The sequence below is a fragment of the Oncorhynchus mykiss genome, chromosome 12 (assembly GCF_013265735.2).
Source record: "Oncorhynchus mykiss isolate Arlee chromosome 12, USDA_OmykA_1.1, whole genome shotgun sequence".
NCBI lineage: Eukaryota > Metazoa > Chordata > Actinopteri > Salmoniformes > Salmonidae > Oncorhynchus > Oncorhynchus mykiss.
This window is the reverse complement of record NC_048576.1, coordinates 78,349,634-78,377,159: the sequence shown is the minus strand read 5'-3', so window position 1 is coordinate 78,377,159 and position 27,526 is coordinate 78,349,634. Positions and strand designations below refer to the sequence as shown.

At 45.1% G+C, this 27,526-nt stretch overlaps 1 protein-coding gene across 2 annotated transcripts in view; it reads right to left on the bottom strand.

Moving 5' to 3' along the window:
- LOC110538508 (growth factor receptor-bound protein 2) overlaps positions 1 to 27,526 on the bottom strand; it is a 51,299-nt gene that overhangs the window by 7,007 nt on the left and 16,766 nt on the right. Inside the window, exons 1-2 of one of the 2 annotated variants that reach the window (XM_021625371.2) lie at positions 14,328 to 14,384; positions 1,154 to 1,251 (exon numbers count right to left, since the gene is read on the bottom strand). In XM_021625371.2, the coding sequence (XP_021481046.1) occupies positions 1,154 to 1,251; positions 14,328 to 14,369 (140 nt within the window). In that variant the 5' untranslated portion in view covers positions 14,370 to 14,384. Of the gene's footprint in view, positions 1 to 1,153; positions 1,252 to 14,327; positions 14,385 to 27,526 lie in introns of those variants that run through there. The other variant, XM_021625370.2, reaches the window with a different exon arrangement.

Below are 27,526 nucleotides of genomic sequence, written 5' to 3'. Positions count from 1 at the left end.
ATTGGATAAGGGATTGATGATTTAGGCTAGTTTCTCTTTCAGGTGTTCAAAGCACTTAAATAGTCAATCAATTGAGACCACCACATAGACACTGTATTCATTATGCAGTATCTATTCACTCTTTTTTATGATGATGGCATTAACTGTGATGTAACAGCATGGTACATTACTTGACAAGGGCAACTAAGACCTGTACACAGCATCACAGCCCAGTGGAACAGCAAGACCTTTCCTTTCCCCTTTGATGTGGCTATGAGTGGCAGCCCAGACAATTAAAACCAAGCTCCTGATGAGGAAGTGGTGCTGAGGGGTAAATTCCAACTCACAGAGAGGGATGACTCCACTCAGGGCTTCCATTACACAGAGAGACGGAGGGCAGGGACCAGACCCGAGATGACTTGTTTCTGCTGGCCATCTCTTCCCAATGATCACAGCCACACATTTTACTCACACTCTGCCCACAGCAGCTGACCTGAACTATGCTATCTCTCTGCTCATTAACACAAACTATGGATCAGACATTTCTCACTATCCAAGTCCAGGCATTAATCATCAAGAAATTGGCCCTGGAGCAGTTGCTAACAGTTTATACCTGCACTACATATCTGCATCCACTGCAGGCCAGATTGGGGGCGTGTGTGTAGGGGGGGTGGCAATCCACTGTACACAGACAGACAAAGCCTAGGCATGGCATAGCTCCTTGGGACAGAGACAACCAGACCCAGCCCCCTCCATACGTCAAAATCCCACCTGATAAAATCCCAGTGGCAATGAAATAAGGGTCAATATTAAATTAAGTCTAAGAGGCCCAGAGCGCACTAATACAGAGAGCGCTAATCTGGCACGGTGTGCTCCAGAGGTAATATCCTCTAAGAATCCTCACAGTGCTTCAATGAACACAGAGGGAGAAGATTCCACTGTGGTGGCACTGGCCATTTCAGCACAGTACTCAGAGTTGACGGGACTGTTCTGTTCAATTCAGACAGTTGTTTCATAGTTCCAAATCAATGTGATACATTGAAGCTGTGGCCCAGCGTGACCTGGCAGTCATGATGAGTCCTGTTTGCCCATACCCCGAGTCAGCAACAATAAGCTGGAGAGGTGAGTCCTCCTGAGTCATATTAGGAGTCTGGGCCAGGTGGTTCATACTTACGGATGTGCTTTCATCTCTATGTAGTTCTTGGGGATGAAGCCGTCTTTCCCGTTCAACTCTGCTTTGTACCAGTTCTGGTCACACTCTTCATTTAATACCTAGAGAAGGGAAGAGAGTTAACAATATATCACATCTAGTAAACAGAGTACTTCTCAGGTCACTGGGAAGGGGGGCTGAAACAGTTTTGTATCCACTAATGGGGCACAGCCATAAACAACAGATTGAGACACGTTTGTCTGTTGTGAGTACACTCATTTACCAATCAAGAAAGCCTCCATGAGGCCGGGCCAGCTGTGGGAGAACTCTTGTCTGAGAGACATACGGTGGTTTGCAGGTTTGGGAGCACTGGTGCATGAGTGTGTCTTAAGTTTGTTGTGTGTGTGTGTGTGTGTGTGTGGCTGTTGTTGTTGAAAGACATGCACCTGTACACTGGTGCAGTTAGTAATGTAAAGCCTCTGGCTTGTGTACTCATAGTCAGATGAAAGAAACAGTCATCATCAATTCTCACCAGGGTTCTGACTCACAGTAATATATTGACACGTCCCACTCAAAACAAAGATATTCCAACCACCATCTGCCTTCTGGCTTCAGTACAGCCTTTTCATTTCAGAAGAAATAGGAGTCATACTAGATATAGTCTAGAATACACAGGTATTTCAATGTGATATGCTGACTACAGGCTTCAGTGTTGGTACACACTTCATGGCCTCTGCTAGGTGTTGAAAAACCTTTAAACAAACCATACTTGACCATTTGTGTTCAAGAGAGGAACTAGGCCTAAATCTTTTTATCGGCAAAAAAAGTATTGAGGAAATGGAGTGTGCAACATCCTTCCTGTACACTGAGCACTGGGAGAGAGAGAGAGAGAGCGAGAGATAGAAAGGAAAGTGAGGCAGAGTGGGTGTGCCACCACTGTCACACCAGAGGGTTCTTAAAGCCTGCAAGGCTTTTTGGGCAACCTGATCAAATTCACATTGAAATGTGTGTTATAGATCTGTCATTCACATTGAAAGCAAGTCTAAGAAGCAGTTGATCTGTTCGATATGTGCTATTTCTATGCTTCCCGTGCTTAAGTTGCGTTTTTTGCGTCTTTTACGTTCGGTTTCGTACACCAACTTCAAACAGCTGACAAAATAATATTTTTGGTTATGGAAAATATATTTTACAGCGGTTTAGATGGTACAATGACTATCTACACTATACCTGCTTGTTTTGTCGCAAAAACTTTAGGCAAACTATCAGAATTTTAGCAACCAGGAAAAGCTGGAGCGATTTCGACATATTGCATCCATCTTTAAACCTAACCTGAAATACCCAAGGGGCGGTTGCATTGCGTGCAGAATCAACTCTTTGTTGATTTACATAGATGGCTGACAGGTGAGGCAGTGATGATAAACTGAGTAACTCAACTAAAGCACCTGAATCCTTCACAGATTGTGGTTTAGTGTTTAGTGTCTGCGGGTTCACATAACTTGGTCACAAAGACCACATCAGTGTGTGAATTGGCCTGGAGGACCTGTGAGAAGAGGAGCTACAGATAGACTACAACCTTCAGTCACTCAGCACCTCAACCACATCCAGCAACAAGATGGCTTCTTAAGCCCCCCACAAACACAATACAGGCTCTGATCCAAAGCTATAAAATTATCTTCCAACTGTCAGATAACAGGGTTGCTCCGGGTGAGATTGATTTCTCCCTTTTCTCACACAGACATACAGTAATTTACACAGTAGGCGTGTAGTTCCCCTAGAGGGAAAGGCAGACAAGTACTGCACAGTTTAGTTGTCAGGCTGTGTTGTACAGTGAGTAGTGCAGCAGTAGAGGGCTTCTGACCACAGAGTACTGATCTATGCTTCAACACAGCGGTTGGGAAACATCTCGATAAAGCATACACAACAGTGTAAATGCAGCTAGACATGTTTTCTCTCAGGTATCCTTTGACATTGTTCACAAAAGAAAAGCTGCAGCTAGGGTAGAGAGGAAGGACCTACTCGTGTCACAACATCTAACCGTCATAACTCTATCCCGCCCCATCCTGTAAGAGTCAAGCTTTTCAGAAGAGCTCAGTCTCGTTCTACTTCGGTGTGTAGTGTTGATCTGAAGCCCACGCAAGCAACCAGCCCCCCTGGTGGTAAAAAACACCATGGCTTAGTGGAAAGAGGCAAGCAGGAGACAACTGAAACAGGAGTCATGTAAGACTATGTGAAGGCATCCCAGGCCATCAGTGTCAGTAGTACAGTGTCAGTGGTGAGATTGACATTAGGCCTATATACTCTTTCCACCACACCCTCCTACTTCTCAAAGCCCCGATGATGGGATGATGGGGTCTGGCTATTCCCCCCCCCCCCCCCCCAGCTGGTCACTGGCCTCAGTGCTCTCTGACCTCTCTGCTCCAGCTAGCCTGCAGCACACCAGCTGTCACTGTGGAACCACAGCCACTAAGGCACAAGAGACAAAATTAAAGAGGGGGGGAAGGAGGGAGGAGTCCATGCCTGTGGCACTATGATAATGTGAGTGAATGTGAATAGGTTGTGAGGAGCACAGGGGGGAGACAGGCACAGCGATGGGAGAGTATGCCTGTGGCAGTTTGTGTTTCTCTCTCTGTGTGTGCGTGTGTGTGTGTGGTCTTACAATTGATGTGGCAATGCAGGCAGGCAGCCTCTGGGAGTGACTGATTGCACATGTGTAGACGAGGCAGACATGCGGTCTGGAACTCTGAACTCACTTTCTCTACATCTTATTACAAACACAAACACTACACTCCACCTTAGTCTCATCACCTACACAGTTCACGACTTAGCTATCTACCTCAAACATAACAGCTCACAGACACTCCCTCATGTTCTCTTGCAGAAATTACAACAGGCTTGGATTTTCGTGATTTTAGGGGTAAGGCCATTTGCCCAATCTGCCAGGGCACCAAGGCCATTAACTTCTTGGTGACTGGGGGGCAGTATTAAGTAGCTTGGATGAATAAGGTGCCCAGAGTAAACTGCTTGCTACTCAGCCATAAAAGCTAGAATATGCATATTATTAGTATATTTGGATAGAAAACACTCTGAAGTTTCTAAAACTGTTTGAATGATGATCTAAGGTTTGTATTTTTTCAACTCATTGCCATTCCAATACACAGTGTCTGTGGGGTCATTTTGCTTCCACTAGATGTCAACAGTCTTTAGAGCTTTGTTTGATGCTTCTACTGTGAAGTGGGGGCGAATGAGAGGGGGTTGAGCCAGGTGTCTGGCAGATTGCCACGAGCTCGTGAGGCGCGGCCATGTGAAAGTTAGCTTGCTTTTCTACAGACAAAGGAATTCTCCGGTTGGAACATTATTGAAGAGTTATGATAAAAACATCCTAAAGATTGATTCTATACTTCGTTTGACATGTTTCTACGACCTGTAATATAACTTTTTGAACTTTTCGTCCGACCTTTCGGCTGGACTTGCACACACGTTTGGATTTGTTCACCAAACGCCCTAACAATAAGAGGTATTTGGACATAAATGATTAACTTTATCGAACAAATCAAACATTTATTGTGAAACTGGGATTCCTGGGAGTGCATTCTGATGAAGATCATCAAATGTAAGTGAATATTTATAATGCTATTTCGGACTAATGTTGACCTCACAACATGGCGGATATCTCTGGCTGTTTTGGTCTCTGAGCGCCGTACTCAGATTATTGCATGGCATGCTTTTTCCGTAAAGTTTTTTTGAAATCTGACACAGCGGTTGCATTAAGGAGAAGGTTATCTAAAGTTCCATGTATAATAGTTGTATCTTTTATCAATGTTTATTATGAGTATTTCTGTAAATTGATGTGGCTCTCTGCAAAATCACTGCATGTTTTGGAACTACTGAACATAACACGCCAATGTAAAATGAGATTTTTTGATATGAATATGCAATTTATCGAACAAAATGTATTGTGTAACATGAAGTCCCATGAGTGTCATCTAATGAAGATCATCAAAGGTTAGTGATTCATTTTATCTATATTTCTGCTTTTTGTGACTCCTCTCTTTGGCTGGAAAAATGGCTGTGTTTTTCTGTGACTTGGTGGTGACCTAACATAATCGTTTGTGGTGCTTTTGCTGTAAAGCCTTTTTGAAATCAGACACTGTGGCTGGATTAACAAGAATGATATCTTTAAAATTGTGAAAATACTTGTATGCTTGAGGAATTTTAATTATGAGATTTTTGTTGTTTGGAATTTGATGCCCTGCACTTTCACTGGCTGTTGGCGGGGTGGGACGCTACCGTCCCGAATATCCCAGAGAGTTTAACCAAAATAGTCAATTAAATTGATTTGAAAACCAAAAAACAACTATTCTCTTAAGAAAAGCATAAGTGTATGCTCTTCGCTGGCCATGGCAGAACACTGACATTCCTGTCTTGCAGGAAATCACGCATAGAACAAGCGTATGGTTGGTGGCATTGTCATGCTGAAGGGTCATGTCAGGATGAGCCTGCAGGAAGGGTACCACATGAGGGAGGAGGATGTCTTCCCTGTAACACACAGCGTTGAGATTGCCTGCAAAGACAACAAGCTCAGTCAGATGATGCTGTGACACACCGCCCCAGACCATGACAGACCCTCAACCTCCAAATTGATCCCGCTCCAGAGTACAGGCCTCGGTGTAACGCTCATTCCTTCGATGATAAAACGCGAATCCGACCATCACCTCTGGTGAGACAAAACTGCGACTCATCAGTGAAGAGCACTTTTTGCCAGTCTTGTCTGGTCCAGCGACAGTGGATTTGTGCCCATATAGGACGTTATTGCTGGTGTTGTCTGGTGAGGACCTGCCTTACAACAAGCCCCCAGTCCAGCCTCTCTCAGCCTATTGGAGACAGTCTGAGCACTGATGGAGGGATTGTGTACCACCTGATGGTGGGATGTACCGATCCTGTGCAGGTGTTGTTACACGTGGTCTGCCACTGCGAGGATGATCAGTTGTCTGTCCTGTCTCCCTGTAGCTCTGTCTTCGGCGTCTCACAGTACAGACATTGCAATTTATTGCAATGGCCACATAAGATCACAGAACGGGACCACCAAGTGCGGAAGCGCGTAAAAATAGTCTGTCCTTGGTTTTAACACTCACTACCGAGTTCCAAACTGCCTCTGGAAGCAACGTCTGCACAAGAACTGTTCGCCGGGAGCTTCATGGCCAAGCAGCCGCACACAAGCCTAAGATTACCATGCGCAATGCCAAGCGTCGGCTGGAGTGGTGTCAAGCTCACTGCCATTGGACTCTGGAGCAGTGGAAACACATTCTCTGGAGTGATGAATCACACTTCACCACCTGGCAGTCCGACAGATGTACCTGGGTTTGGGGGATGCCAGGAGAACGCCACCTGCCCGAATGCATAGTGCCAACTGTGAAGTATGGTGGAGGAGGAATAATGGTCTGAGGGTGTTTCATGGTTCAGGCTAGGCTCCTTAGTTCCAGTGAAGGGAAATCATAATGCTACAGCATACAATGACATTCTAGATGATTCTGTGCTTCCAACTGTGTGGCAACAGATTGGGGAAGGCCCTTTCCTGTTTCAGCTTGACAATACCCCCGTGCACAAAGCGAGGTCCATACAGAAATGGTTTGTCGAGACCAGTGTGGAAGAACTTGACTGGCCTGCCCTCAACCCCATTGAACACCTTTAAGATGAATTGGAACGGTGACTGCGAGCCTGGCCTCATCGCCCAACATCAGCGCCCGACCTCATCTAATGCGCTTGTGGCTGAATAGAAGCAAGTCCCTGCAGAAATATTCCAACATCTAGTGTAAAGCCTTCCCAGAAGAGCAGAGGCTGTTACAGCAGCAAAGGGGGGACCAACTCCATATTAATGACCATGATTTTGGAATGAGATGTTCAACGAGCAGGTGTTCACATAGTGTACAGGTCCCGTAGTGTACTTGAGGCACTGTTCGTTCACATATGAGAGAAAGGCCAGTGCCTGTTGCTCACCACAACATCAACAACCTTGCAATCTGAGCGGAGGCAGTGAACATTTTGAAACTATTTAACCATAAATGTTTAAAACCTGGAAGTTTCGTCATTTTATGAGGCATGTCTTAACATTCCCATGGTCAGAACATGGTAAGGGGATTATTTTAATAACACTTCCTCATTTGCCAGTGAAACCAGTATTTCTCTCAGGTTCAACTTTATTTTGTTGTCCAGCAGCCAAATTCACAATCATAGTCATATTAACCCATGCCTCTTTCCCTCTTTCTACATTTCTGAAGGATATTTTCATCTCTGTCATATTTAACTGCTCGCATTTGCGGTGCACTTTTGAAAACAGTATTTTCCCTCTAATTGCATTTTGGAACAGTTGCACTTATATCCTATTGCAGTGTGCGCATTGCTGCGCTTATAATGTGAAGAAATAGCCTAATAGTTTATCAACATTTTAAGCTAAACGTTTTGATCTGTTGCATCAGACTCATTGCTTTTTAAAGTTTGATGTACAGTGGTTGTATTAATTTGGGATCTGTTGTAACAACTGTCCCAGAGTCAATTTGGAATATTTATCTCTCACACAGAAGGACAAGCTGAACAATAGAAAATGTAAATTTTTGTACTATGGGGGATAGTAGATTGACATAGGCTAGTGATTTTGCTGTTTGTTACTCATCTTGTTGGCTGACGAAAAGTAAATGTGGACAGCTCTAACATCTTCAATATGTGCCTCGGAATTCCATAAGGACACGTGTCGTTGCAACTACGATGTGTCGGTCTTCACTTGTATATGTATGTATATTTTTACAGCTCTCGGGACATAATTATTGTTTGGATAACCTTATTTACTTTTATGTATTGGTTTTTATCTTATGTTTTTTTCTTCACTCTATGTGATGCAAAGAACACCGGAAGAATTATCACTGAATTATTAATCCCATAAGGGATGGGTTGCCAATTTGCGATTTGACACGAAAATAAAATGTAATTCACTGCAACCTACTTCGGAGCTATGACACCTGTGAGAAGGACCAGATCGTGTGTCGGGCATTAAATAATACGAATTTAAATATCTGAGAGAGCTATGTGAGTGAGAGGTGCTTCGGAGCACCGTGATTGACAGCCAGGGGAAGGGAATTAGAATTATATTCATCCCTTTGGCCGCAAGGCATGGTCGATTCCGCCGGGAAATGCAAGGCCTGTTAATACATATCTAAACACTCACTGCTGATTCATGCATAGCATAATTTTAAATCTGTGGACTACCAGTGCCTTAGGGGTCCCGGTTCATGTTTGTGGTTGATGGTGTGAAAAGAGCTACACGGGCCACTTTACCCTTGTAGCCTGCTAAATCCAAGATGGCGTAGCAGTCAGACGTCTTTGTCTTGTCGTGTCCCTTGTATATATCTTTTTACATCTTTTAATTTCACATATCTTTTAAAAATATTTTCCTAAACCTCAACTTCTAAATACTCTCCTGCAACCCGCCTCACCCAATGTGGTGTGGATCTGGGGGGTTTTCTCAAATATTTCTATATACTTCGTATCTGGAATCCCTCAACTGAAGCTAGCCACCTAACCAACCTACCAGTTAGCAAACCACTGCTAGCGGTCATCAGCTAACCTTTAGCTCGGAAAGCTCTCGCCAGTTAGTACCAGAGCATAACGAACCTGTTTTTCTCTCCATATTTATTTCACCTTTATTTAAACCAGGTAGGCAAGTTGAGAACAAGTTCTCATTTACAATTGCGACCTGGCCAAGATAAAGCAAAGGAGTTCGACACATACAGAGTTACACGTGGAGTAAAACAAACATACAGTCAATAATATAAGTCTATATACAGTGGGGCAAAAAAGTATTTAGTCAGCCACCAATTGTGCAGGTTCTCCCACTTAAAAAGATGAGAGAGGCCTGTAATTTTCATCATAGGTACACTTCAACTATGACAGACAAAATGAGAGAAAAAAATCCAGAAAATCACATTGTAGGATATTTAATGAATTTATTTGCAAATTATGGTGGAAAATAAGTATTTGGTCAATACCAAAGTTTATCTCAATACTTTGTTATATACCCTTTGTTGGCAATGACAGAGGTCAAACGTTTTCTGTAAGTCTTTACAAGGTTTTCACACACTGTTGCTGGTATTTTGGCCCATTCCTCCATGCATATCTCCTCTAGAGCAGTGATGTTTTGGGGCTGTTGCTGGGCAACACGGACTTTCAACTCCCTCCAAAGATTTTCTATGAGGTTGAGATCTGGAGACTGGCTAGGCCACTCCAGGACCTTGAAATGCTTCTTACAAAGCCACTCCTTCGTTGCCTGGGCGGTGTGTTTGGGATCATTGTCATGCTGATGGAAGGAGGTTTTTACTCAAAATTTCACGATACATGGCCCCATTCATTCTTTCCTTTACACGGATCAGTCGTCCTGGTCCCTTTGCAGAAAAACAGCCCCAAAGCATGATGTTTCCACCCCCATGCTTCACAGTAGGTATGGTGTTCTTTGGATGCAACTCAGCATTCTTTATCCTCCAAACACAACAGGTTGAATTTTTACCAAAAAGTTATATTTTGGTTTCATCTGACCATATGACATTCTCCCAATCTTTTTCTGGATCATCCAAATGCTCTCTAGCAAACTTCAGACGGGCCTGGACATGTACTGGCTTAAGCAGGGGGACACGTCTGGCACTGCAGGATTTGAGTCCCTGTCGGCGTAGTGTGTTACTGATGGTAGGCTTTGTTACTTTGGTCCCAGCTCTCTGCAGGTCATTCACTAGGTCCCCCCATGTGGTTCTGGGATTTTTGCTCACTGTTCTTGTGATCATTTTGACCCAACGGGGTGAGATCTTGCGTGAGATCTTGCCCCAGATCGAGGGAGATTATCAGTGATCTGGTATGTCTTCCATTTCCTAATAATTGCTCCCACAGTTGATTTCTTCAAACCAAGCTGCTTACCTATTGCAGATCCAGTCTTCCCAGCCTGGTGCAGGTCTACAATCTGGTGTCCTTTGACAGCTCTTTGGTCTTGGCCATAGTGGAGTTTGGAGTGTGACTGTTTGAGGTTGTGGACAGGTGTCTTTTATACTGATAACAAGTTCAAACAGGTGCCATTAATACAGGTAACGAGTGGAGGACAGAGGAGCCTCTTAAAGAAGTTACAGGTCCGTGAGAGCCAGAAATCTTGCTTGTTTGTAGGTGACCAAATACTTATTTTCCACCATAATTTGCAAATAAATTCACTAAAAAAATCCTACAATATGATTTTCTGGATTTTTTTTCTCATTTTGTCTGTCATAGTGGAAGTGTACCTATGATGAAAATTACAGGCCTCTCTCATCTTTTTAAGTGGGAGAACTTGCAATTGGTGGCTGACTAAATACTTTATTGCCCCACTGTATATTCCAAGTCAAATATATATATTTTCCATGTCAGATATATATATATTTTCCATTCTTTTATTAAAATGGAATGGAGTAGAACAGCAAACACACACATGGCCACTGCGCCTGCTACTCCTCTCCACTTCCATATGAAATAGCCATTGGGTGCTGTTCAGGGGAGGGCAGGCCCACAATAATGGCCGGAGTTGAATGGAACAGCACTTCACCTTAGTGACTGTTCCCTCTGCTCTATACAATACATATCTGTTTACTTTATGTGATGATAAAAGGCTCATACAATACAAATATATTTTTTAAATGTTTTCTTTCACAGTGATAGCGACTCTGACTGGGAGCCCCTGGTGCCAAGCTGCCCGCTCTACCTCTTCCCCCTCTACTCCTGCCTCCAGTGGTGTTCATATGCCACAGTTCATTACTGCAGGCATGACTGTGCCTCAGGGCCGAAAGGGCACAGCATGGAGGCGTCGTTGTGTTCTGTGTCGCACGAACTGCACCACTTGTTCAGTTTGCCTCTGATTTACATGGGACATGGCACAGGCAGCAAAATATTGTGTAGAGGACTTCCAAAGGGTGTACTGTTTTTTTTTTTATATTTATTTTTGTGTGTGTGTTAGAATTGCTTTTTGATGTTGTATATACACTGCTCAAAAAAATAAAGGGAACACTAAAATAACACATCCTAGATCTGAATGAATGAAATATTCTTATTAAATATTTTTTTCTTTTACATAGTTGAATGTACTGAGAACAAAATCACACAAAAATTATCAATGGAAATCAAATTTATCAACCGATGGAGGTCTGGATTTGGAGTCACACTCAAAATTAAAGTGGAAAACCACACTACAGGCTGATCCAACTTTGATGTAATGTCCTTAAAACAAGTCAAAATGAGGCTCAGTAGTGTGTGTGGCCTCCACATGCCTGTATGACCTCCCTTCAACATCTGGGCATGCTCCTGATGAGGTGGCGGATGGTCTCCTGAGGGATCTCCTCCCAGACCTGGACTAAAGCATCTGCCAACTCCTGGACAGTCTGTGGTGCAACGTGGCATTGGTGGATGGAGTGAGACATGATGTCCCAGATGTGCTCAATTGGATTCAGGTCTGGGGAAAAGGCGGGCCAGTCCATAGCATCAATGCCTTCCTCTTGCAGGAACTGCTGACACACTCCAGCCACATGAGGTCTAGCATTGTCTTGCATTAGGAGGAACCCAGGGCCAACCGCACCAGCATATGGTCTCACAAGGGATCTGAGGATCTCATCTCGGTACCTAATGGCAGTCATGCTACCTCTGGCGAGCACATGAAGGTGCTGACCCACCGCCAAACCGGTCATGCTGGAGGATGTTGCAGGCAGCAGAACGTTCTCTACGGCGTCTCCAGACTGTCACGTCTGTCACATGTGCTCAGTGTGAACCTGCTTTCATCTGTGAAGAGCACATGGCGCCAGTGGCAAATTTGCCAATCTTGGTGTTCTCTGGCAAATGCCAAACGTCCTGCACGGTGTTGGGCTGTAAGCACAACCCCCACCTGTGGATGTCGGGCCCTCATACCACCCTCATGGAGTCTGTTTCTGACCGTTTGAGCAGACACATGCACATTTGTGGCCTGCTGGAGGTCATTTTGCAGGGCTCTGGTAGTGCTCCTCCTTGCACAAAGGCGGAGGTAGCGGTCCTGCTGCTGGGTTGTTGCCTACAGCCTCCTCCACGTCTCCTGATGTACTGGCCTGTCTCCTGGTAGCACCTCCATGCTCTGGACACTACGCTGACAGACACAGAAAACCTTCTTGCCACATCTCGCATTGATGTGCCATCCTGGATGAGCTGCACTACCTGAGCCACTTGTTTGGGTTGTAGACTCCGTCTCATGCTACCACTAGAGTGAAAGCACCGCCAGCATTCAAAAGTGACCAAAACATCAGCCAGGAAGCATAGGAACTGAGAAGTGGTCTGTGGTCCCCACCTGCAGAACCACTCCTTTATTGGGGGTGTCTTGCTAAATGCCTATAATTTCCACCTGTTGTCTATTCCATTTGCACAACAGCATGTGAAATTTATTGTCAATCAGTGTTGCTTCCTAAGTGGACCGTTTGATTTCACAGAAGTGTGATTGACTTGGAGTTACATTGTGTTGTTTAAGAGTTCCCTTTATTTTTTTGAGCAGTGTAGTTATTTGCACTGTTGATTATAGTTATAGGTCATTTCACCAATTCGGCCACTTGGGTACATTTGGGCAACTTGTGTGGGACACCTGGGTGACTTCATGCTAAATGTCATGTCGCTCACCCATTCCTGAAGTTATCAGTCTGAAACTTTGCACACCTACAGTTGCCCTCTTGTGTTATCCATCAAAATTATCTCCAGCATCGTATTCTAGTACATGTGAAAGATGATGCTACAACAATAAAAAACAGAAAACGTATGCTCTTTCTCTTTTGTTCCACCAGATCTACTGTGTTATATTCTCCTACATTCAATTAACATTTCCACAAACTTCAGAATGTTTCCATTCAAATGTTACCAAGAATATGCATATCCTTGCCTCTGGGGCTGAGCTACAGGCAGTTAAATTAGGGTATGTCTTCAGGCAGAAATTGAGAACAAGGGATGCAGCCATAAGAGGTTAAGTTTCTAAAACTGTTTGAATCATGTCTGAGTATAACAGAACTTATTTAGCAGGCGAAAGCCCGAGGACAAACCATTACGATTTGTTTGTTTTACTCACTGCTTTAGCACACTCTGCCAACCCGGATGTCTTAGCCGTGTCTGAATCCTGGCTTAGGAAAACCACCAAAAATGCTGAAATCTCCATCCCTAACTATAACATTTTCCGCCAAGATAGAACTGCCAAAGGGGACATGGAACCTACCATGAACAACCCCAAATCCGTAAACATGGGCACCCTCATAGATATCATCCTAACTAACTCGCCCTCCAAATACACCTCAGCTGTTTTCAATCAAGATCTCAGCGATCACGGCCTCATTGCCTGCATCCGTAATGGGTCTGCGACCAAACGACCACCCCTCATCACTGTCAAACATTCCCTAAAACACTTCTGCGAGCAGGCCTTTCTAATCGCCCTGGCCAGGGTATCCTGGAATGACATTAACCTCATCCCGTCAGTAGATGATGCCTGGTTATTCTTTAAAAGTGCCTTCCTCGGGGGATCACGTGACCCTTGGACGAGATGGCCGCATGAACTAAGAGCTCCGCACAAGTAGTTTCCAATTCCTAATCTTACCTCCACTTCAAGTTAAACTCCTTTAGCTTTAGTCAAAACGTCATGGCGGTTACAAAAGGCGACATTACAGGTAACATTTTTACCCAGACTCGAGCATTAGCGACAGACAAACCCTCCAAGAAGCAGCTAGCTTCAGAAAAAGCTAGCGCCATTAGCAAGAGGACCCGTTCACCCCCCGAGGTCCAACCCCACACTCTGTCGAAGAATCCTTTCTGAGTTGAGATCCCAACGTACAAAACTCAACATTAAATTAGATGCCATTAACTCTATCGCTCAGTGCGATAGGGGGCAAGGTGACAATCCTGGAAAATGCTTTGCCTGACATCAACAACAAGATAACCATAAACGCAGGGCGCCTGGACGAGGCAGAGGGGCGAATCCTATCCATGGAAAACTTATTGACAGACGCCATGGAAACAATAGCATATGCTAAAAGGAAAATAGAGCATCTGGAAGAGAAAACGGAGGACCTGGATAAGTCTCCAGCAGTCTCCAGCCGAACACACCCTCATTGTCAACAACACCTCCATTGAACAAGTACCGCATTACAAATACCTGGGCACCTGGCTTGATGAATAACTCAACTTCAGCACCCATTTCAATAACCGCAAAATCTAATCCAGACTGGGCTTTCTGTACAGCAACAAATCCTGCTTTACCCGCCGCGCCGCGCCAAAGTCCTGGGTCCTCTCTGTTGGACTATGGTGAGACACTACCGCAATGCCCCAAAAACCCTGTTCTCAAAACTGAACTCTGTACTGCTCAGTCATCAGATTTTCCACTGGAGCCCCCTACCGCCCCCCAACACTGTTCCCTCTATGAGCAGTTCGGCCAACCATCCCTCACAAGCAGACAACAAATTCATAGGTTCATCGTAATTTACAAAACCCTTACTAGCAAAGCCCCCCTCTACCTCGTTAAACTCCTCTCCATGTCCTCCTACATCTCCATGTCTGTTCCAACATCCTGCTCCAAAACATTAACACTCTGCTGCGACTGACTGGAATGAAGTCCAACAGGATATAAAACTCAACCAATTAATCTCCATTCCCAGTTTCATTAACAGGTTAAATGAGCTGGTATTCTATCCCTGGGACTGATTTTAGAGTAAGTGGCTACTAGTTGTGTCCCCCCCTATGCTTTACTGATGTGTTGTAAATGTGATGTGTTGTGTTGTAAGCATTTCACTGTTGTATTCGGCGCACGTGACAAATAAACTTTGATTTGAAGATGTATTTTTCTTTTTCTGTTTTTGTGTGGAATGTCTGCTGTGTCTGCTTTGCTGCACAGTTACTGTGCTATCTTGGTCAGGTCATTATTGTAAAAGAGAATGTGTTCAATGATTTACCTGGTTAAATTAAAGGTTAAAGAAAATAAATAAACTAAACAGGGCTGCTTCCTTGCTGGAATATTCCTGGGGAAAGGCCCAGAATAAATGTCAGCTCAAGGTACAGTCATAAAATGTAATTGAATTCAGGTTCCCATGAATAATTAACCAAATATAAAAGACAAAATGCAAACTTTGTACATTCACCAGAACAAAGCAAAACAAAAATAACTTATTTTACCAATATTTTCCCATTCACAATGAAAACCCTGTGATATCGGTATTCTACCAACATACCCATCTGTGTTTAAAGGTTGACTTGAGACCAAGAAGACATTTTTATAGTGGCAACCAATTTATGACCCATGAAGGCATAGCAGTCAGACGTCCTTTGTCCTCGTTTTGTAATTTTGCACGCCCAATTTTTCAGTTTTTGATTTGTTAAAAAAGTTTAAAATATCCAATAAATGTCGTTCCACTTCATGATTGTGTCCCACTTGTTGATTCTTCACAAAAAAATACAGTTTTATATCTTTATGTTTGAAGCCTGAAATGTGGCAAAAGGTCGCAAAGTTCAAGGGGGCCGAATACTTTCGCAAGGCACTGTATATATATATACACACACACTGCTCAAAAAAATAAAGGGAACACTTAAACAACACAATGTAACTCCAAGTCAATCACACTTCTGTGAAATCAAACTGTCCACTTAGGAAGCAACACTGATTGACAATACATTTCACATGCTGTAGCGCAAATGGAATATACAACATGTGGAAATTATAGGCAATTAGCAAGACACCCCCAATAAAGGAGTGGTTCTGCAGGTGGTGACCACAGACCCCTTCTCAGTTCCTATGCTTCCTGGCTGATGTTTTGGTCACTTTTGAATGCTGGCGGTGCTTTCACTCTAGTGGTAGCATGAGACGGAGTCTACAACCCACACAAGTGGCTCAGGTAGTGCAGCTCATCCAGGATGGCACATCAATGCGAGCTGTGGCAAGAAGGTTTTCTGTGTCTGTCAGCGTAGTGTCCAGAGCATGGAGGCGCTACCAGGAGACAGGCCAGTACATCAGGAGACGTGGAGGAGGCCGTACGAGGGCAACAACCCAGCAGCAGGACCGCTACCTCCGCTTTTGTGCAAAGAGGAGCAGGAGGAGCACTGCCAGAGCCATGCAAAATGACCTCCAGCAGGCCACAAATGTGCATGTGTCTGCTCAAACGGTCAGAAACAGACTCCATGAGGGTGGTATGAGGGCCCAACGTCCACAGGTGGGGGTTGTGCTTACAGCCCAACACCGTGCAGGACGTTTGGCATTTGCCAGAGAACACCAAGATTGGCAAATTCGCCACTGGCGCCCTGTGCTCTTCACAGATGAAAGCAGGTTCACACTGAGCACATGTGACAGACGTGACAGAGTCTGGAAATGCCGTGGAGAACGTTCTGCTGCCTGCAACATCCTCCAGCATGACCAGTTTGGCGGTGGGTCAGTCATGGTGTGGGGTGGCATTTCTTTGGGGGGGCAGCACAGCCCTTCATGTGCTCGCCAGAGGTAGCCTGACTGCTATTAGGTACCGAGATGAGATCCTCAGACCCCTTGTGAGACCATATGCTGGTGCGGTTGGCCCTGGGTTCATCCTACTGCAAGACAATGCTAGACCTCATGTGGCTGGAGTGTGTCAGTAGTTCCTGCAAGAGGAAGGCATTGATGCTATGGACTGGCCCGCCCGTTCCCCAGACCTGAATCCAATTGAGCACATAATGTCTCGCTCCATCCACCACAGACTGTCCAGGAGTTGGCGGATGCTTTAGTCCAGGTCTGGGAGGAGATCCCTCAGGAGACAATCCGCCACCTCATCAGGAGCATGCCCAGGCGTTGTAGGGAGGTCATACAGGCACGTGGAGGCCACACACACTACTGAGCCTCATTTTGACTTGTTTTAAGGACATTACATCAAAGTTGGATCAGCCTGTAGTGTGGTTTTCCACTTTAATTTTGAGTGACTGCAAATCCAGACCTCCATGGGTTGATAAATTTGATTTCTATTTCTATTTTTGTGTGATTTTGTTGTCAGCACATTCAACTATGTAAAGAAAAAAGTATTTAATAAGAATATTTAATTCATTCAGATCTAGGATGTGTTATTTTAGTGTTCCCTTTATTCTTTTGAGCAGTGTATATATTTACATATTTTCTTCACATAGCTTTTATATATTTTTTTCCTAAAAAATCTCAACTTCAAAACACTCCTGCCTCACCAATTTATTTTTAATTTAAAAAAAAGTATTATTCACCTCAAATCTGAAATCCACAACAGAAGTTTACTGGCTAACGTTAGTGTTCAGCTAACCACGGTTGGTGGTCATCCGCTATCCTTTAGCTCAAAAAGCTATCGGCAGTTTTGTACAACGCGACTCACACCAGAGCATATCGGACCTATTTCTCTCCATATCCCTGGATTTCTACCGCAAGCTCTGGACATTTACACTTGGATCTTGCAGCTAGCTAGCTGCTATCCGAGTGACTATTACTTACGTCGGTCCCGGAGCAAACATCAATCATTCCGGCGCTAGCCAGCTGAAGAGTTCCATCAGCCACTCCTGGGCTACAATCACCTATCCGGACCCGTTTTACTGCCGACGCGGAGCCCCACTGGGCCTTCACGACTGGACTTCCGACGTTATCTGCCCGAGGGAGTTATTCAACTGGCCCCTCCGTCGCGACGTTACCTGAACGTCCATCTGCGGTCTGCTAATCGTTAGCTGTCTTATCGCTAGGTCTATCGGACAATTTTCTTGGGTCACTATAACTATATCTATTTTGCCAATTGGATTGGTCCCCTCTACCACACAGAACCCCACTAATCTACTGACCGAAACGCAAGAGGTGGTTAAAAACAGACCTCCATCCTCTGCCAGCTTGCTACCGATGGCCCGGCTAGATGTCTGAATCGCCGTGACCCCAACCACCCTCACTACTCACTGGACCCTTATGATCACTCGGCTAAGCATGCCCCTTAATGTCAATATGCATTGTCCATTGCTGTTCTGATTAGTGTTAATTGGCTTATTTCACTGTAGCGCCTCTAGCCCTGCTCATTATACCTTATCCAACCTCTCAGTTCCACCACCCACACATGCGATGACATCACGTGGTTTCAATGATGTTTCTAGAGACAATATCTCTCTCATCATCACTCCATGCCTAGGTTTACCTCCACTGTATTCACATCCTACCATACCTTTGTCTGGACATTATACCTTGAAGCTATTTTATCGCCCCCAGAAACCTCCTTTTACTCTCTGTTCCGGACGTCCTAGACGACCAATTCTCATAGCTTTTAGCTGTACCCTTATCCTACTCCTCCTCTGTTCCTCTGGTGACGTAGAGGTGAATCCAGGCCCTGCAGTGCCTAGCTCCACTCCTATTCCCCAGGCGCTCTCTTTTGATGACTTCTGTAACAGTAATAGCCTTGGTTTCATGCATGTTCACATTAGAAGTCTCCTCCCTAAGTTTGTTTTATTCACTGCTTTAGCACACTCTGCCAACCCAGATGTCCTAGCCGTGTCTGAATCCTGGCTTAGGAAGACCACCAAAAACTCTGAAATCTCCATTCCTAACCACAACATTTTCAGACAAGATAGAACAGCTAACGGGGTTGGTGTTGCAATCTACTGCAGAGATAGCCTGCAGAGTTCTGTTCTACTATCCAGTTCTGTACCCAAACAATTAGAACTTCTACTTTTAAAAATCCAACTCTCTAAAAACAAGTCTCTCACAGTTGCCGCCTGCTTATAGACCACCCTCTACCCCCCAGCTGTGCTCTGGACACCATATGTGAACTGATTTCCCCCCATCTATCTTCAGAACTCATGCTGCTAGGTGACCTAAACTGGAACATGCTTAACACCCCAGCCATCCTACAATCTAAGCATGATGCCCTCAATCTCACACAAATGATCAATGAACCTTCCAGGTTCCACCCCAAAGCCGTAAACTCGGGCACCATCATAGATATCATCCTAACCAACTTTCCCTCTAAATACACCTCTGCTGTTTTCAACCAAGATCTCAGCAATCACTGCCTCATTGCCTGCATCCGTAATGGGTCAGTGGTCAAGCGACCTCCACTCATCACTGTCAAACGCTCCCTGAAACACTTCGGCGAGCAGGCCTTTCTAGTCGACCTGGCCCAGGTATCCTGGAAGGATATTGACCTCATCCCGTCAGTAGAGGACGCCCGTTTTTTTTTTTCAATGCCTTCCTCACCATCTTAAATAAGCATGCCCCATTCAAGAAATTTAGAACCAGGAACAGATATAGCCCTTGGTTCTCTCCAGACCTGACTGCCCTTAACCAACACAAAAACATCCTGTGACATTCTGCATTAGCATCGAACAGCCTCAGTGATATGCAACTTTTCAGGGAAGTTAGAAACCAATACACAAGCAGTTAGAAAAGCCAAGGCTAGCATTTTCAAGCAGAAATTTGCTTCCTGCAACACAAACTCAAAAAAGTTCTGGGACACTGGAGAATAAGAACACCTCCTCCCAGCAGCCCACTGCACTGAGGATAGGAAACACTGTCACCACCGATAAATCCACTATAATTGAGAATTTCAATAAGCATTTTTCTACGGCTGGCCATGCCTTCCACCTGGCTACCCCTACCCCGGCCAACTGCACTGTACCCCGCACAGCAACTCGCCCAAGCCTTCCCCATTTCTCCTTCTCCCAAATCCAGTCAGGGTGATGTTCTGAAAGAGCTGCAAAATCTGGACCCCTACAAATCAGCCAGGCCAGATAATTTTAGAAAGAAAGGGTCCAGATTATCTGCCAAAATTGTTGCAACCCCTATTACTAGCCTGTTCAACCTCTCTTTTGTGACGTCTGAGATTCCCAAAGATTGGAAAGCAGCTGCGGTCATCCCCCTCTTCAAAGGGGGGGGGGGGGGGCACTCTTGACCCAAACTACTACAGACCAATATCTATCCTACCCTGCCTTTCTAAGGTCTTCAAAAGTCAAGTCAACAAACAGATTACCGACCATTTCGAATCCCACCATACCTTCTCCGCTATGCAATCTGGTTTCAGAGCTGGTCAAAGTCCTAAACGATATCTTAACCTCCATCGAAAAGAAACAATACTGTTGGTCTGCAGGCGCTCATGGTGATGAGCTCAGGGCCAGCTGCTAATGGGGTAGGGGACAGATTAATGTCATCTCTCAACTACAGCACAGTGGAGAGGAGGGGAGCGGGTGAAAGGATGACATGAGAGATAAGATATGAGAGAGAGTGAGAGGTTGATGGAGTGTGACTCAGTTTGTGTCCACCCTGCAATGCAGAGGACCCTGGGGCTCCATCCAACCCACAGGTGTCTGCCTGCCTCAACGCCCTCACCCATAAACCCAGGCGCACTCAGGGAGCCTGTGACATCATCTGGTTAGATATTTATCAGTGACTCACATATTCAGCCGTATTCATTGAAACCAAGGTTTTCGACTCTGTCAATCACCACATCCTCATCGGCAGACTCGATAGCCTTTGTTTCTCAAATGATTGCCTCGCCTGGTTCACCAACTACTTCTCTGATAGAGTTCAATGTGTCAAATCGGAGGGCCTGTTGTCCGGGCCTCTGGCAGTCTTTATGGGGGTGCCACAGGGTTCAATTCTTGGACCGACTCTCTTCTCTGTATACATCAATGAGGTCACTCTTGCTGCTGGTGAGTCTCTGATCCACCTCTACGCAGACGACACCATTCTGTATACTTCTGGCCCTTCTTTGGACCCCCCAGACAAGCTTCAATGGCATACAACTCTCCTTCCGTGGCCTTCAACTGCTCTTAAATACAAGTAAAACTAAATGCATGCTCTTCAACTGATCGCTGCCTGCACCAGCCCGCCCGTCCAGCATCACTACTCTGGACGGTTCTGACTTAGAATATGTGGACAACTACAAATACCTAGGTGTCTGGTTAGACTGTAAACTCTCCTTCCAGACCCATATCAAACATCTCCAATCCAAAGTTACATCTAGAATTGGCTTCCTATTTCGCAACAAAGCATCCTTCACTCATGCTGCCAAACATACCCTCGTAAAACTGACCATCCTACCGATCCTCGACTTCGGCGATATCATTTACAAAATACCCTACTCAATAAATTGGATGCAGTCTATCACAGTGCCATCCGTTTTGTCACCAAAGCCCCATATACTACCCACCACTGCAACCTGTACGCTCTCGTTGGCTGGCCCTCGCTTCATACTCGTCGCCAAACCCACTGGCTCCAGGTCATCTACAAGACCCTGCTAGGTAAAGTCCCCCCTTAGCTCGCTGATCACCATAGTAGCACCCACCTGTAGCACACGCTCCAGCAGGTATATCTCTCTGGTCACCCCCAAAACCAATTCTTCCTTTGGCCGCCTCGCCTTCCAGTTCTCTACTGCCAATGACTGGAACGAACTACAAAAATCTCTGAAACTGGAAACACTTATCTCCCTCACTAGCTTTAAGCACCAGCTGTCAGAGCAGCTCACAGATTACTGCACCTGTACATAGCCCAGCTATAATTTACCCCAAACAACTACCTCTTCCCCTAATGTATTTATTTAGCTCCTTTGCACCCCATTATTTTTATTTCGACTTTGCACATTCTTCCACTGCAAATCTACCATTCCAGTGTTTTACTTGCTATATTGTATTTACTTCGCCACCATGGCCTTTTTTTGCCTTTACCTCCCTTTTCTCACCTCATTTGCTCACATCGTATATAGACTTACTTTTCTACTGTATTATTGACTGTATGTTTGTTTTACTCCATGTGTAACTCTGTGTTGTTCCATGTGTCGAACTGCTTTGCTTTATCTTGGCCAGGTCACAATTGTAAATGAGAACTTGTTCTCAATTTGACTACCTGGTTAAATAAAGGTGAAATAAAAAATAAATAAATTGCAAACTCTCTCTTTATCACATTATGTTGTTAGCTACCAGTTGCAGAGGTTTGCTCAGCTTGCGTAAAGAGATTACACTTCTCCCTGGGGCTTGAAGAGGACTGTTTACTCAGATTATGACCAAGTTGCTTTTAAAGGCTGAAAAAAGTCAATCTTCCATAAGTAGTTCCATGATAACATGAAACCACAAGGCAGTTCCTTTAAAACGGTAAAGCCGTAAACCTAGTTGGCTTGTTTACCTCGCTTGGCTTAGTCTGCTTAACCAGTTTTGTTACTGTATCTCTTAACTGACAATGCCTATGAAGGACAATTATCTCACATCAAATTCAACTCGAGGTCTCGTGCAAACGGTCTGATGACACTTTTAAAAAATATATATGCTGAAAGAGCTGCGGCTGAAGTGAAAAAGATTAAAACATTTGCTTTGTAGGCAGTTTCTTTCAGACAAGGCAACACCAGAATTGTGACTGTGCGTTGCTCTATCTTTATGTGCAGCATTATGTAAATGCAATTCTGTGGGTGCTCTGCATTCCCTCCCTCTAAAGATGTTTATTTTATTTTTTAATCTGACTGAAACACAATAGATTCAGGAGTTTCTATTAGCGAGGCTAAGGTCCAGGGGATAATCTCCTCCACAGCTGCCACTGAGCAGAGCGGCTCCCCCTCACACACACCGCTTTCTCAGACCCCTGCTAAAACCCTGGTGGCCAAGCCTGAGACGCACAATGATGAACTATATGCACCCCTTGGTCTGACTGACTACCATCCCCAAAGCAGACTTCAATGACAACCCAACACAGATGAGTAGCTAACATAAACATGTGGAGCGGGTCTTCTTCTGACGTTAGCATAGCTTACAGACCCAGCTGGTTACCTGGTGTAGCCTAGCATGAGAGGAGGAGGAGGAGGGGAGGTGACTGATAGCCACGCGTCTGTACTGTGGACTCAATCCAGAGACCATTTCTATGAATCAAGACTGCGGATTATGCTGGAGTGTGAAATTAACTGAGGCCAGTAGATAAAGCGCGTTCCAACTATGGGCCTCCCAGGCCTGTTGTTTCTGATAATGGACTTCTGTCGTGCATTTACAATTTTTTTAAAATGGAGATAAAAACCCACATGTTCATCCATCCAGCGATTAAGCAACGGCTGGTTCATTCACTTGTCTACTCACATTCAACCATTGTTCAGCTTTTTGAGAGACGGGAACAGAAAAACTAGGGTTATCTTTATCAGTTTACCCTGTCCTCAACACACACGGACAATTGAATCGTATCAATTAGGATCATGACATAAAACCGCAAACAAGGCCTCTGTTCATCATCTGACAATGCTGCATGTGTGTAGTGTATGAGCGCACGAGAGACAGTAACTGTATTCAAAATCTGTGAAAGTAACGTGACAAAGCAAATAGTTTGGCGTACATGGACTGCACCCATTGGAAGGCCTGGTATGTTGACACGTTGGCGACTGTGCATCGAGTCCAACAGACTGGGGAAGGTCAAGAGCACACTGACCCTCCTTCCCCACAGCAAGGGAGCAGACACTCGCTCTGAGGAGGAGTGCTGATATGCACCAGAAAGAGAAGCTTACCCTGCCGCTAATGAAGCACTCCAACAATCCTGTAATTAACACAATGCTAAGGGCCATTACCACATGGGGAGCCGCCCCGCCACCCCACAGCCGCATTCCCCTAGTCAGCTCAAACTCAACTGAGGTGAATGGACCAATACATTACATCATGAAATCACTAGGGCTTTTTAAGTACCACTTCATAAACCAAGGCACCGGGGAAAGTAAAATATGAAAGGGTCTCAAACAGGACTTCTAGTGACGCATATGTAGAGAGCAGAGATGAGGTTAATCCAAATTTCAATTCTTGTCTGTTGGATTGGAATTTCTTCATGTCTAGAATTAAAAAAGGACTAAATCTGGCACTGTACAGTGGCCAGCTGTTGTATGGAATTAGGGCTCAGCTCTGGTCAATGCCAGCTTTACCAACTGCTCATTGTTGGAATGGACTACCCATTATTACAATGGCAGTCGGGTCTGTCTACACGATAATCTAAAGATTGTGCAACATGCTCCCTGAAACAGATAAGCAAGGGGCATTTTGGCTACCATCAACAGCAGTGGAGGGTTAGCGAACAATTCAGACAACCCCATTACTGGTTGCGATTGACATGTTCTGAAACACTGAGATTAGCCTAATACTGGAGATTCAGCCATAACTCCACACTACTTCTGTGTAAGGAGAAAGGGCTCCAGTAGAATGTGCCACAGTGAAGCCAGTCAGGGAGGAGAGCAGCTGTCTACTCACACCCCCTGCCCAATCCCCATCCCCTGAGGAGGTTTTCTGGGGAATGGGGACAGCCAGGGATGGGAAGAACCAAAAATAAGCAGCAGACCAAAAGAGGTTGATAATGCAGGTTGATACTCGCTCCTCTCTTCACAGTAGAGCAGGAAGGGTGAATTGCATTAACAGAGAGGAGACAGGGGTGGCAGGGGAGTCCTAATTAGGTCTTTGACTCACTGCTACGCTACGAAGCCCTGCTCCTCTCAGGAGGAGAGGCATGATGGACCAGTTCAGAGGAATCACACTCCTTGTGATCAGCTCAAGAAAAGTCCTCCGGGTAAATAGAAAATGAGGGCATCTCTATTTTATGGCAGCATCCAGCCCCACACGACGTGTATGAAGTCCAATTTAGCAGTAGCCTATATTCCATGACCGGTTTGTTCCCATGTAAACAATATAAGCAGAAAGAATAACTTTGTGTGTGTGACAAAAATAAAACAAAAAGGGCAACAGAATAAGAAGATTCCACAAGTCTTTATGTTGGCTAGAATCATCCTTTATCGTACATACATAAAGAACCATTAGATGTGGTTTATCTGCAGCATGGAGAAGGAGGCAGAGTGTCAGAGAGAGAGCGAGAGCAAGAGAGGTCTAACAGGGTGTTTATGTCCAGTAGCTGTGATCAAGGAGCATTGGGCCACCCTAATCCCTGCTTTAGAAGGGCGTTTTAACGAGCTTCACAGGCTGCCCACGATGGATTACCATGTTAGAGTGCATGCTGCAGCCGCCTCCCTCCCCACTCTCACTAGCAAACTCACTCTCTCGGTGTCTCTCTCCTTAGCCCAGCTTAGATGTCGGCTAGCAGCAGCAGCCTGGGTCTGGTGGTCTGCAGGCGCTCATGGTGATGAGCTCAGGGCCAGCCGCTAATGGGGTAGGGGACAGACTAATGTCATCTCTCAACTACAGCACAGTGGAGAGGAGGGGAGCGGGTGAAAGGATGACATGAGAGATAAGATATGAGAGAGTGTGAGAGGTTGATGGAGAGTGACTCAGTGTGTGTCCACCCTGCAATGCAGAGGACCCTGGGGCTCCATCCAACCCACAGGTGTCTGCCTGCCTCAACGCCCTCGCCCATAAACCCAGGCGCACTCAGGGAGCCTGTGACATCATCTGGTTAGATATTTATCAGTGACTCACATACACATGCACTCATCCAGCCATCAGGCCCAGTGATGCCTGACTAAAGCAATGGCCTGCTCTGATCCCAATTCCCCCATGAGAGCCACAAGCTGACTCTGGGCAGATAGCATTTACTGTTCTAACGAGCGCAGAGCCAGCAGACACTGTGGATGATGGAGAGACTAGGAGACAGGTAGCAGAGAGCCACTATGTTGACATGAAGAGCCCGATCTTGTCCTTTGGATCCTGGGCCAGCGTGGGTGGGCGCCAGGGTGAATCAGTGTCAAGCAAGCGGGCCCGCTGCCGCTTGCTTTCCACAGAGAACATAGAGAAAGATGCCAAACAGTCAAGGCTCCATTTCAGTCCATTAGCACAGTAAGGCAATATCTGCCAAATCCATTTCTGTCCAGTGACAACAGGGTACAGGTGGTGTCATGGACAGAAAGCCTTCCACTGTGTTGCTAAGGGACACCATGTTCACTGTTCAATCAGTTCCTCCTCTTAACTTCTGTCTCCTAAACATGACTCACAGCCATGATACACATACGCAAGTCAGCCAGGTGCAGCATTAAAACTCCACATTACTGCCATGGCTTGTGTCATAGCACGTGTTCTAAGACAACTTCTAGAAAAGTTCCCCTGCTACCTAATAGGGTCACATTAGCGCTGTTCTGACAACAGAGGGGAGGGGGAGACATAGGCTTATTTAAGCCCCACTCTCATGGGACGCCACACTTAATTAGAGAAACCCCATGACTCTCACTAGCTACACTTACAGCTACTGAAACACACAACGTGGCTGGTCCCTTAACACGGCAGTGGAACTTGGAAGGTTTCTCGCTGGGAGAATGGCGAAGCACAGGCCCTCAGCTGAACCAAAAACGTCACAGTGAGCACCACGGCGGGGACTTAACCATTTTTTCCACTCCTGTGGACTTAAAAACGGCCCAATAATTTAACTGTAGGGTTTTGGGAATAAAAAATAGAAAATACAATTACTGGATCAGATTTGGTTTGAGTCAACTTGTCTGCTCAGAGGATTCCTGATGTATTAATCAGGCTCTGGTCAGAATTAGATTGGAGTGAGGGGAATGATCAGCATAAAGGGAGGGCACAGCAGGCACGGCTCTTCTCTCATCTGTGGTAAATCTAATGGGAGATGGGATCGATAGCTGCGCAGAGAGCTAATAAGTGATAGGGGAGAGATTAATCGGAGGCTTAACTGGCTAAAAGCTTCAGAGCTCCCCCTTTGAGAGTAAAAGCCTGGATAGTGATATGTCAGAGCCAAAAATAATAAGAATCACAGCTGAGAAAAAAGAACAAACTGCAATTAAAAAGAGAAAGGGGTTGAAAAGAGGGGTTGTGTAAACAAAATGTAATATGGGATCATGAAGTATGAATGAAATATAAACGCAACATGCAAAAATGTCAACGATTTTACAGTTATTATAAGGAAATCAGTTCATTGAAATCAATTCATTAATCTATGGATTTCAGATAACTGGGAATACAGATGTATTTCTGACCAACAGGTGCATCTTTTAAAAAAGTTAGGGGTATGGATCAGAAAACCATTCAGTATCTGGTCTGACATACATTTACCTCGTGTAGTGTGACATCTCCTTTGCATAGAGTTGATCAGGCTGTTGATTGTGGCCTGTGGAATGTTGTCCCACTCCTCTTCAATGGCTGTGCGAAGTTGGCCGTGCATTATCATGCTGAATCAGGAGCTGATGGCGGCGGATAAATGGCACGACAATGGGCCTCAGGATCTCATCACGGTATCTCTGTGCATTCAAATTGCCATTGATAAAATGCAATTGTGTTAGTTGTCCGTAGCTTATGCCTGCCCATACCCTAACCCCACCAGCCACCACGGAGCATTGTTAACAACATTGACATCAGTAAACCGCTCGCCCACATGACACCATACACGCTGTGTGCCAGGTACAGTAGGAACCGGGATTACTCCGCGAAGAGCACACTTCTCCAGCGTGCCTG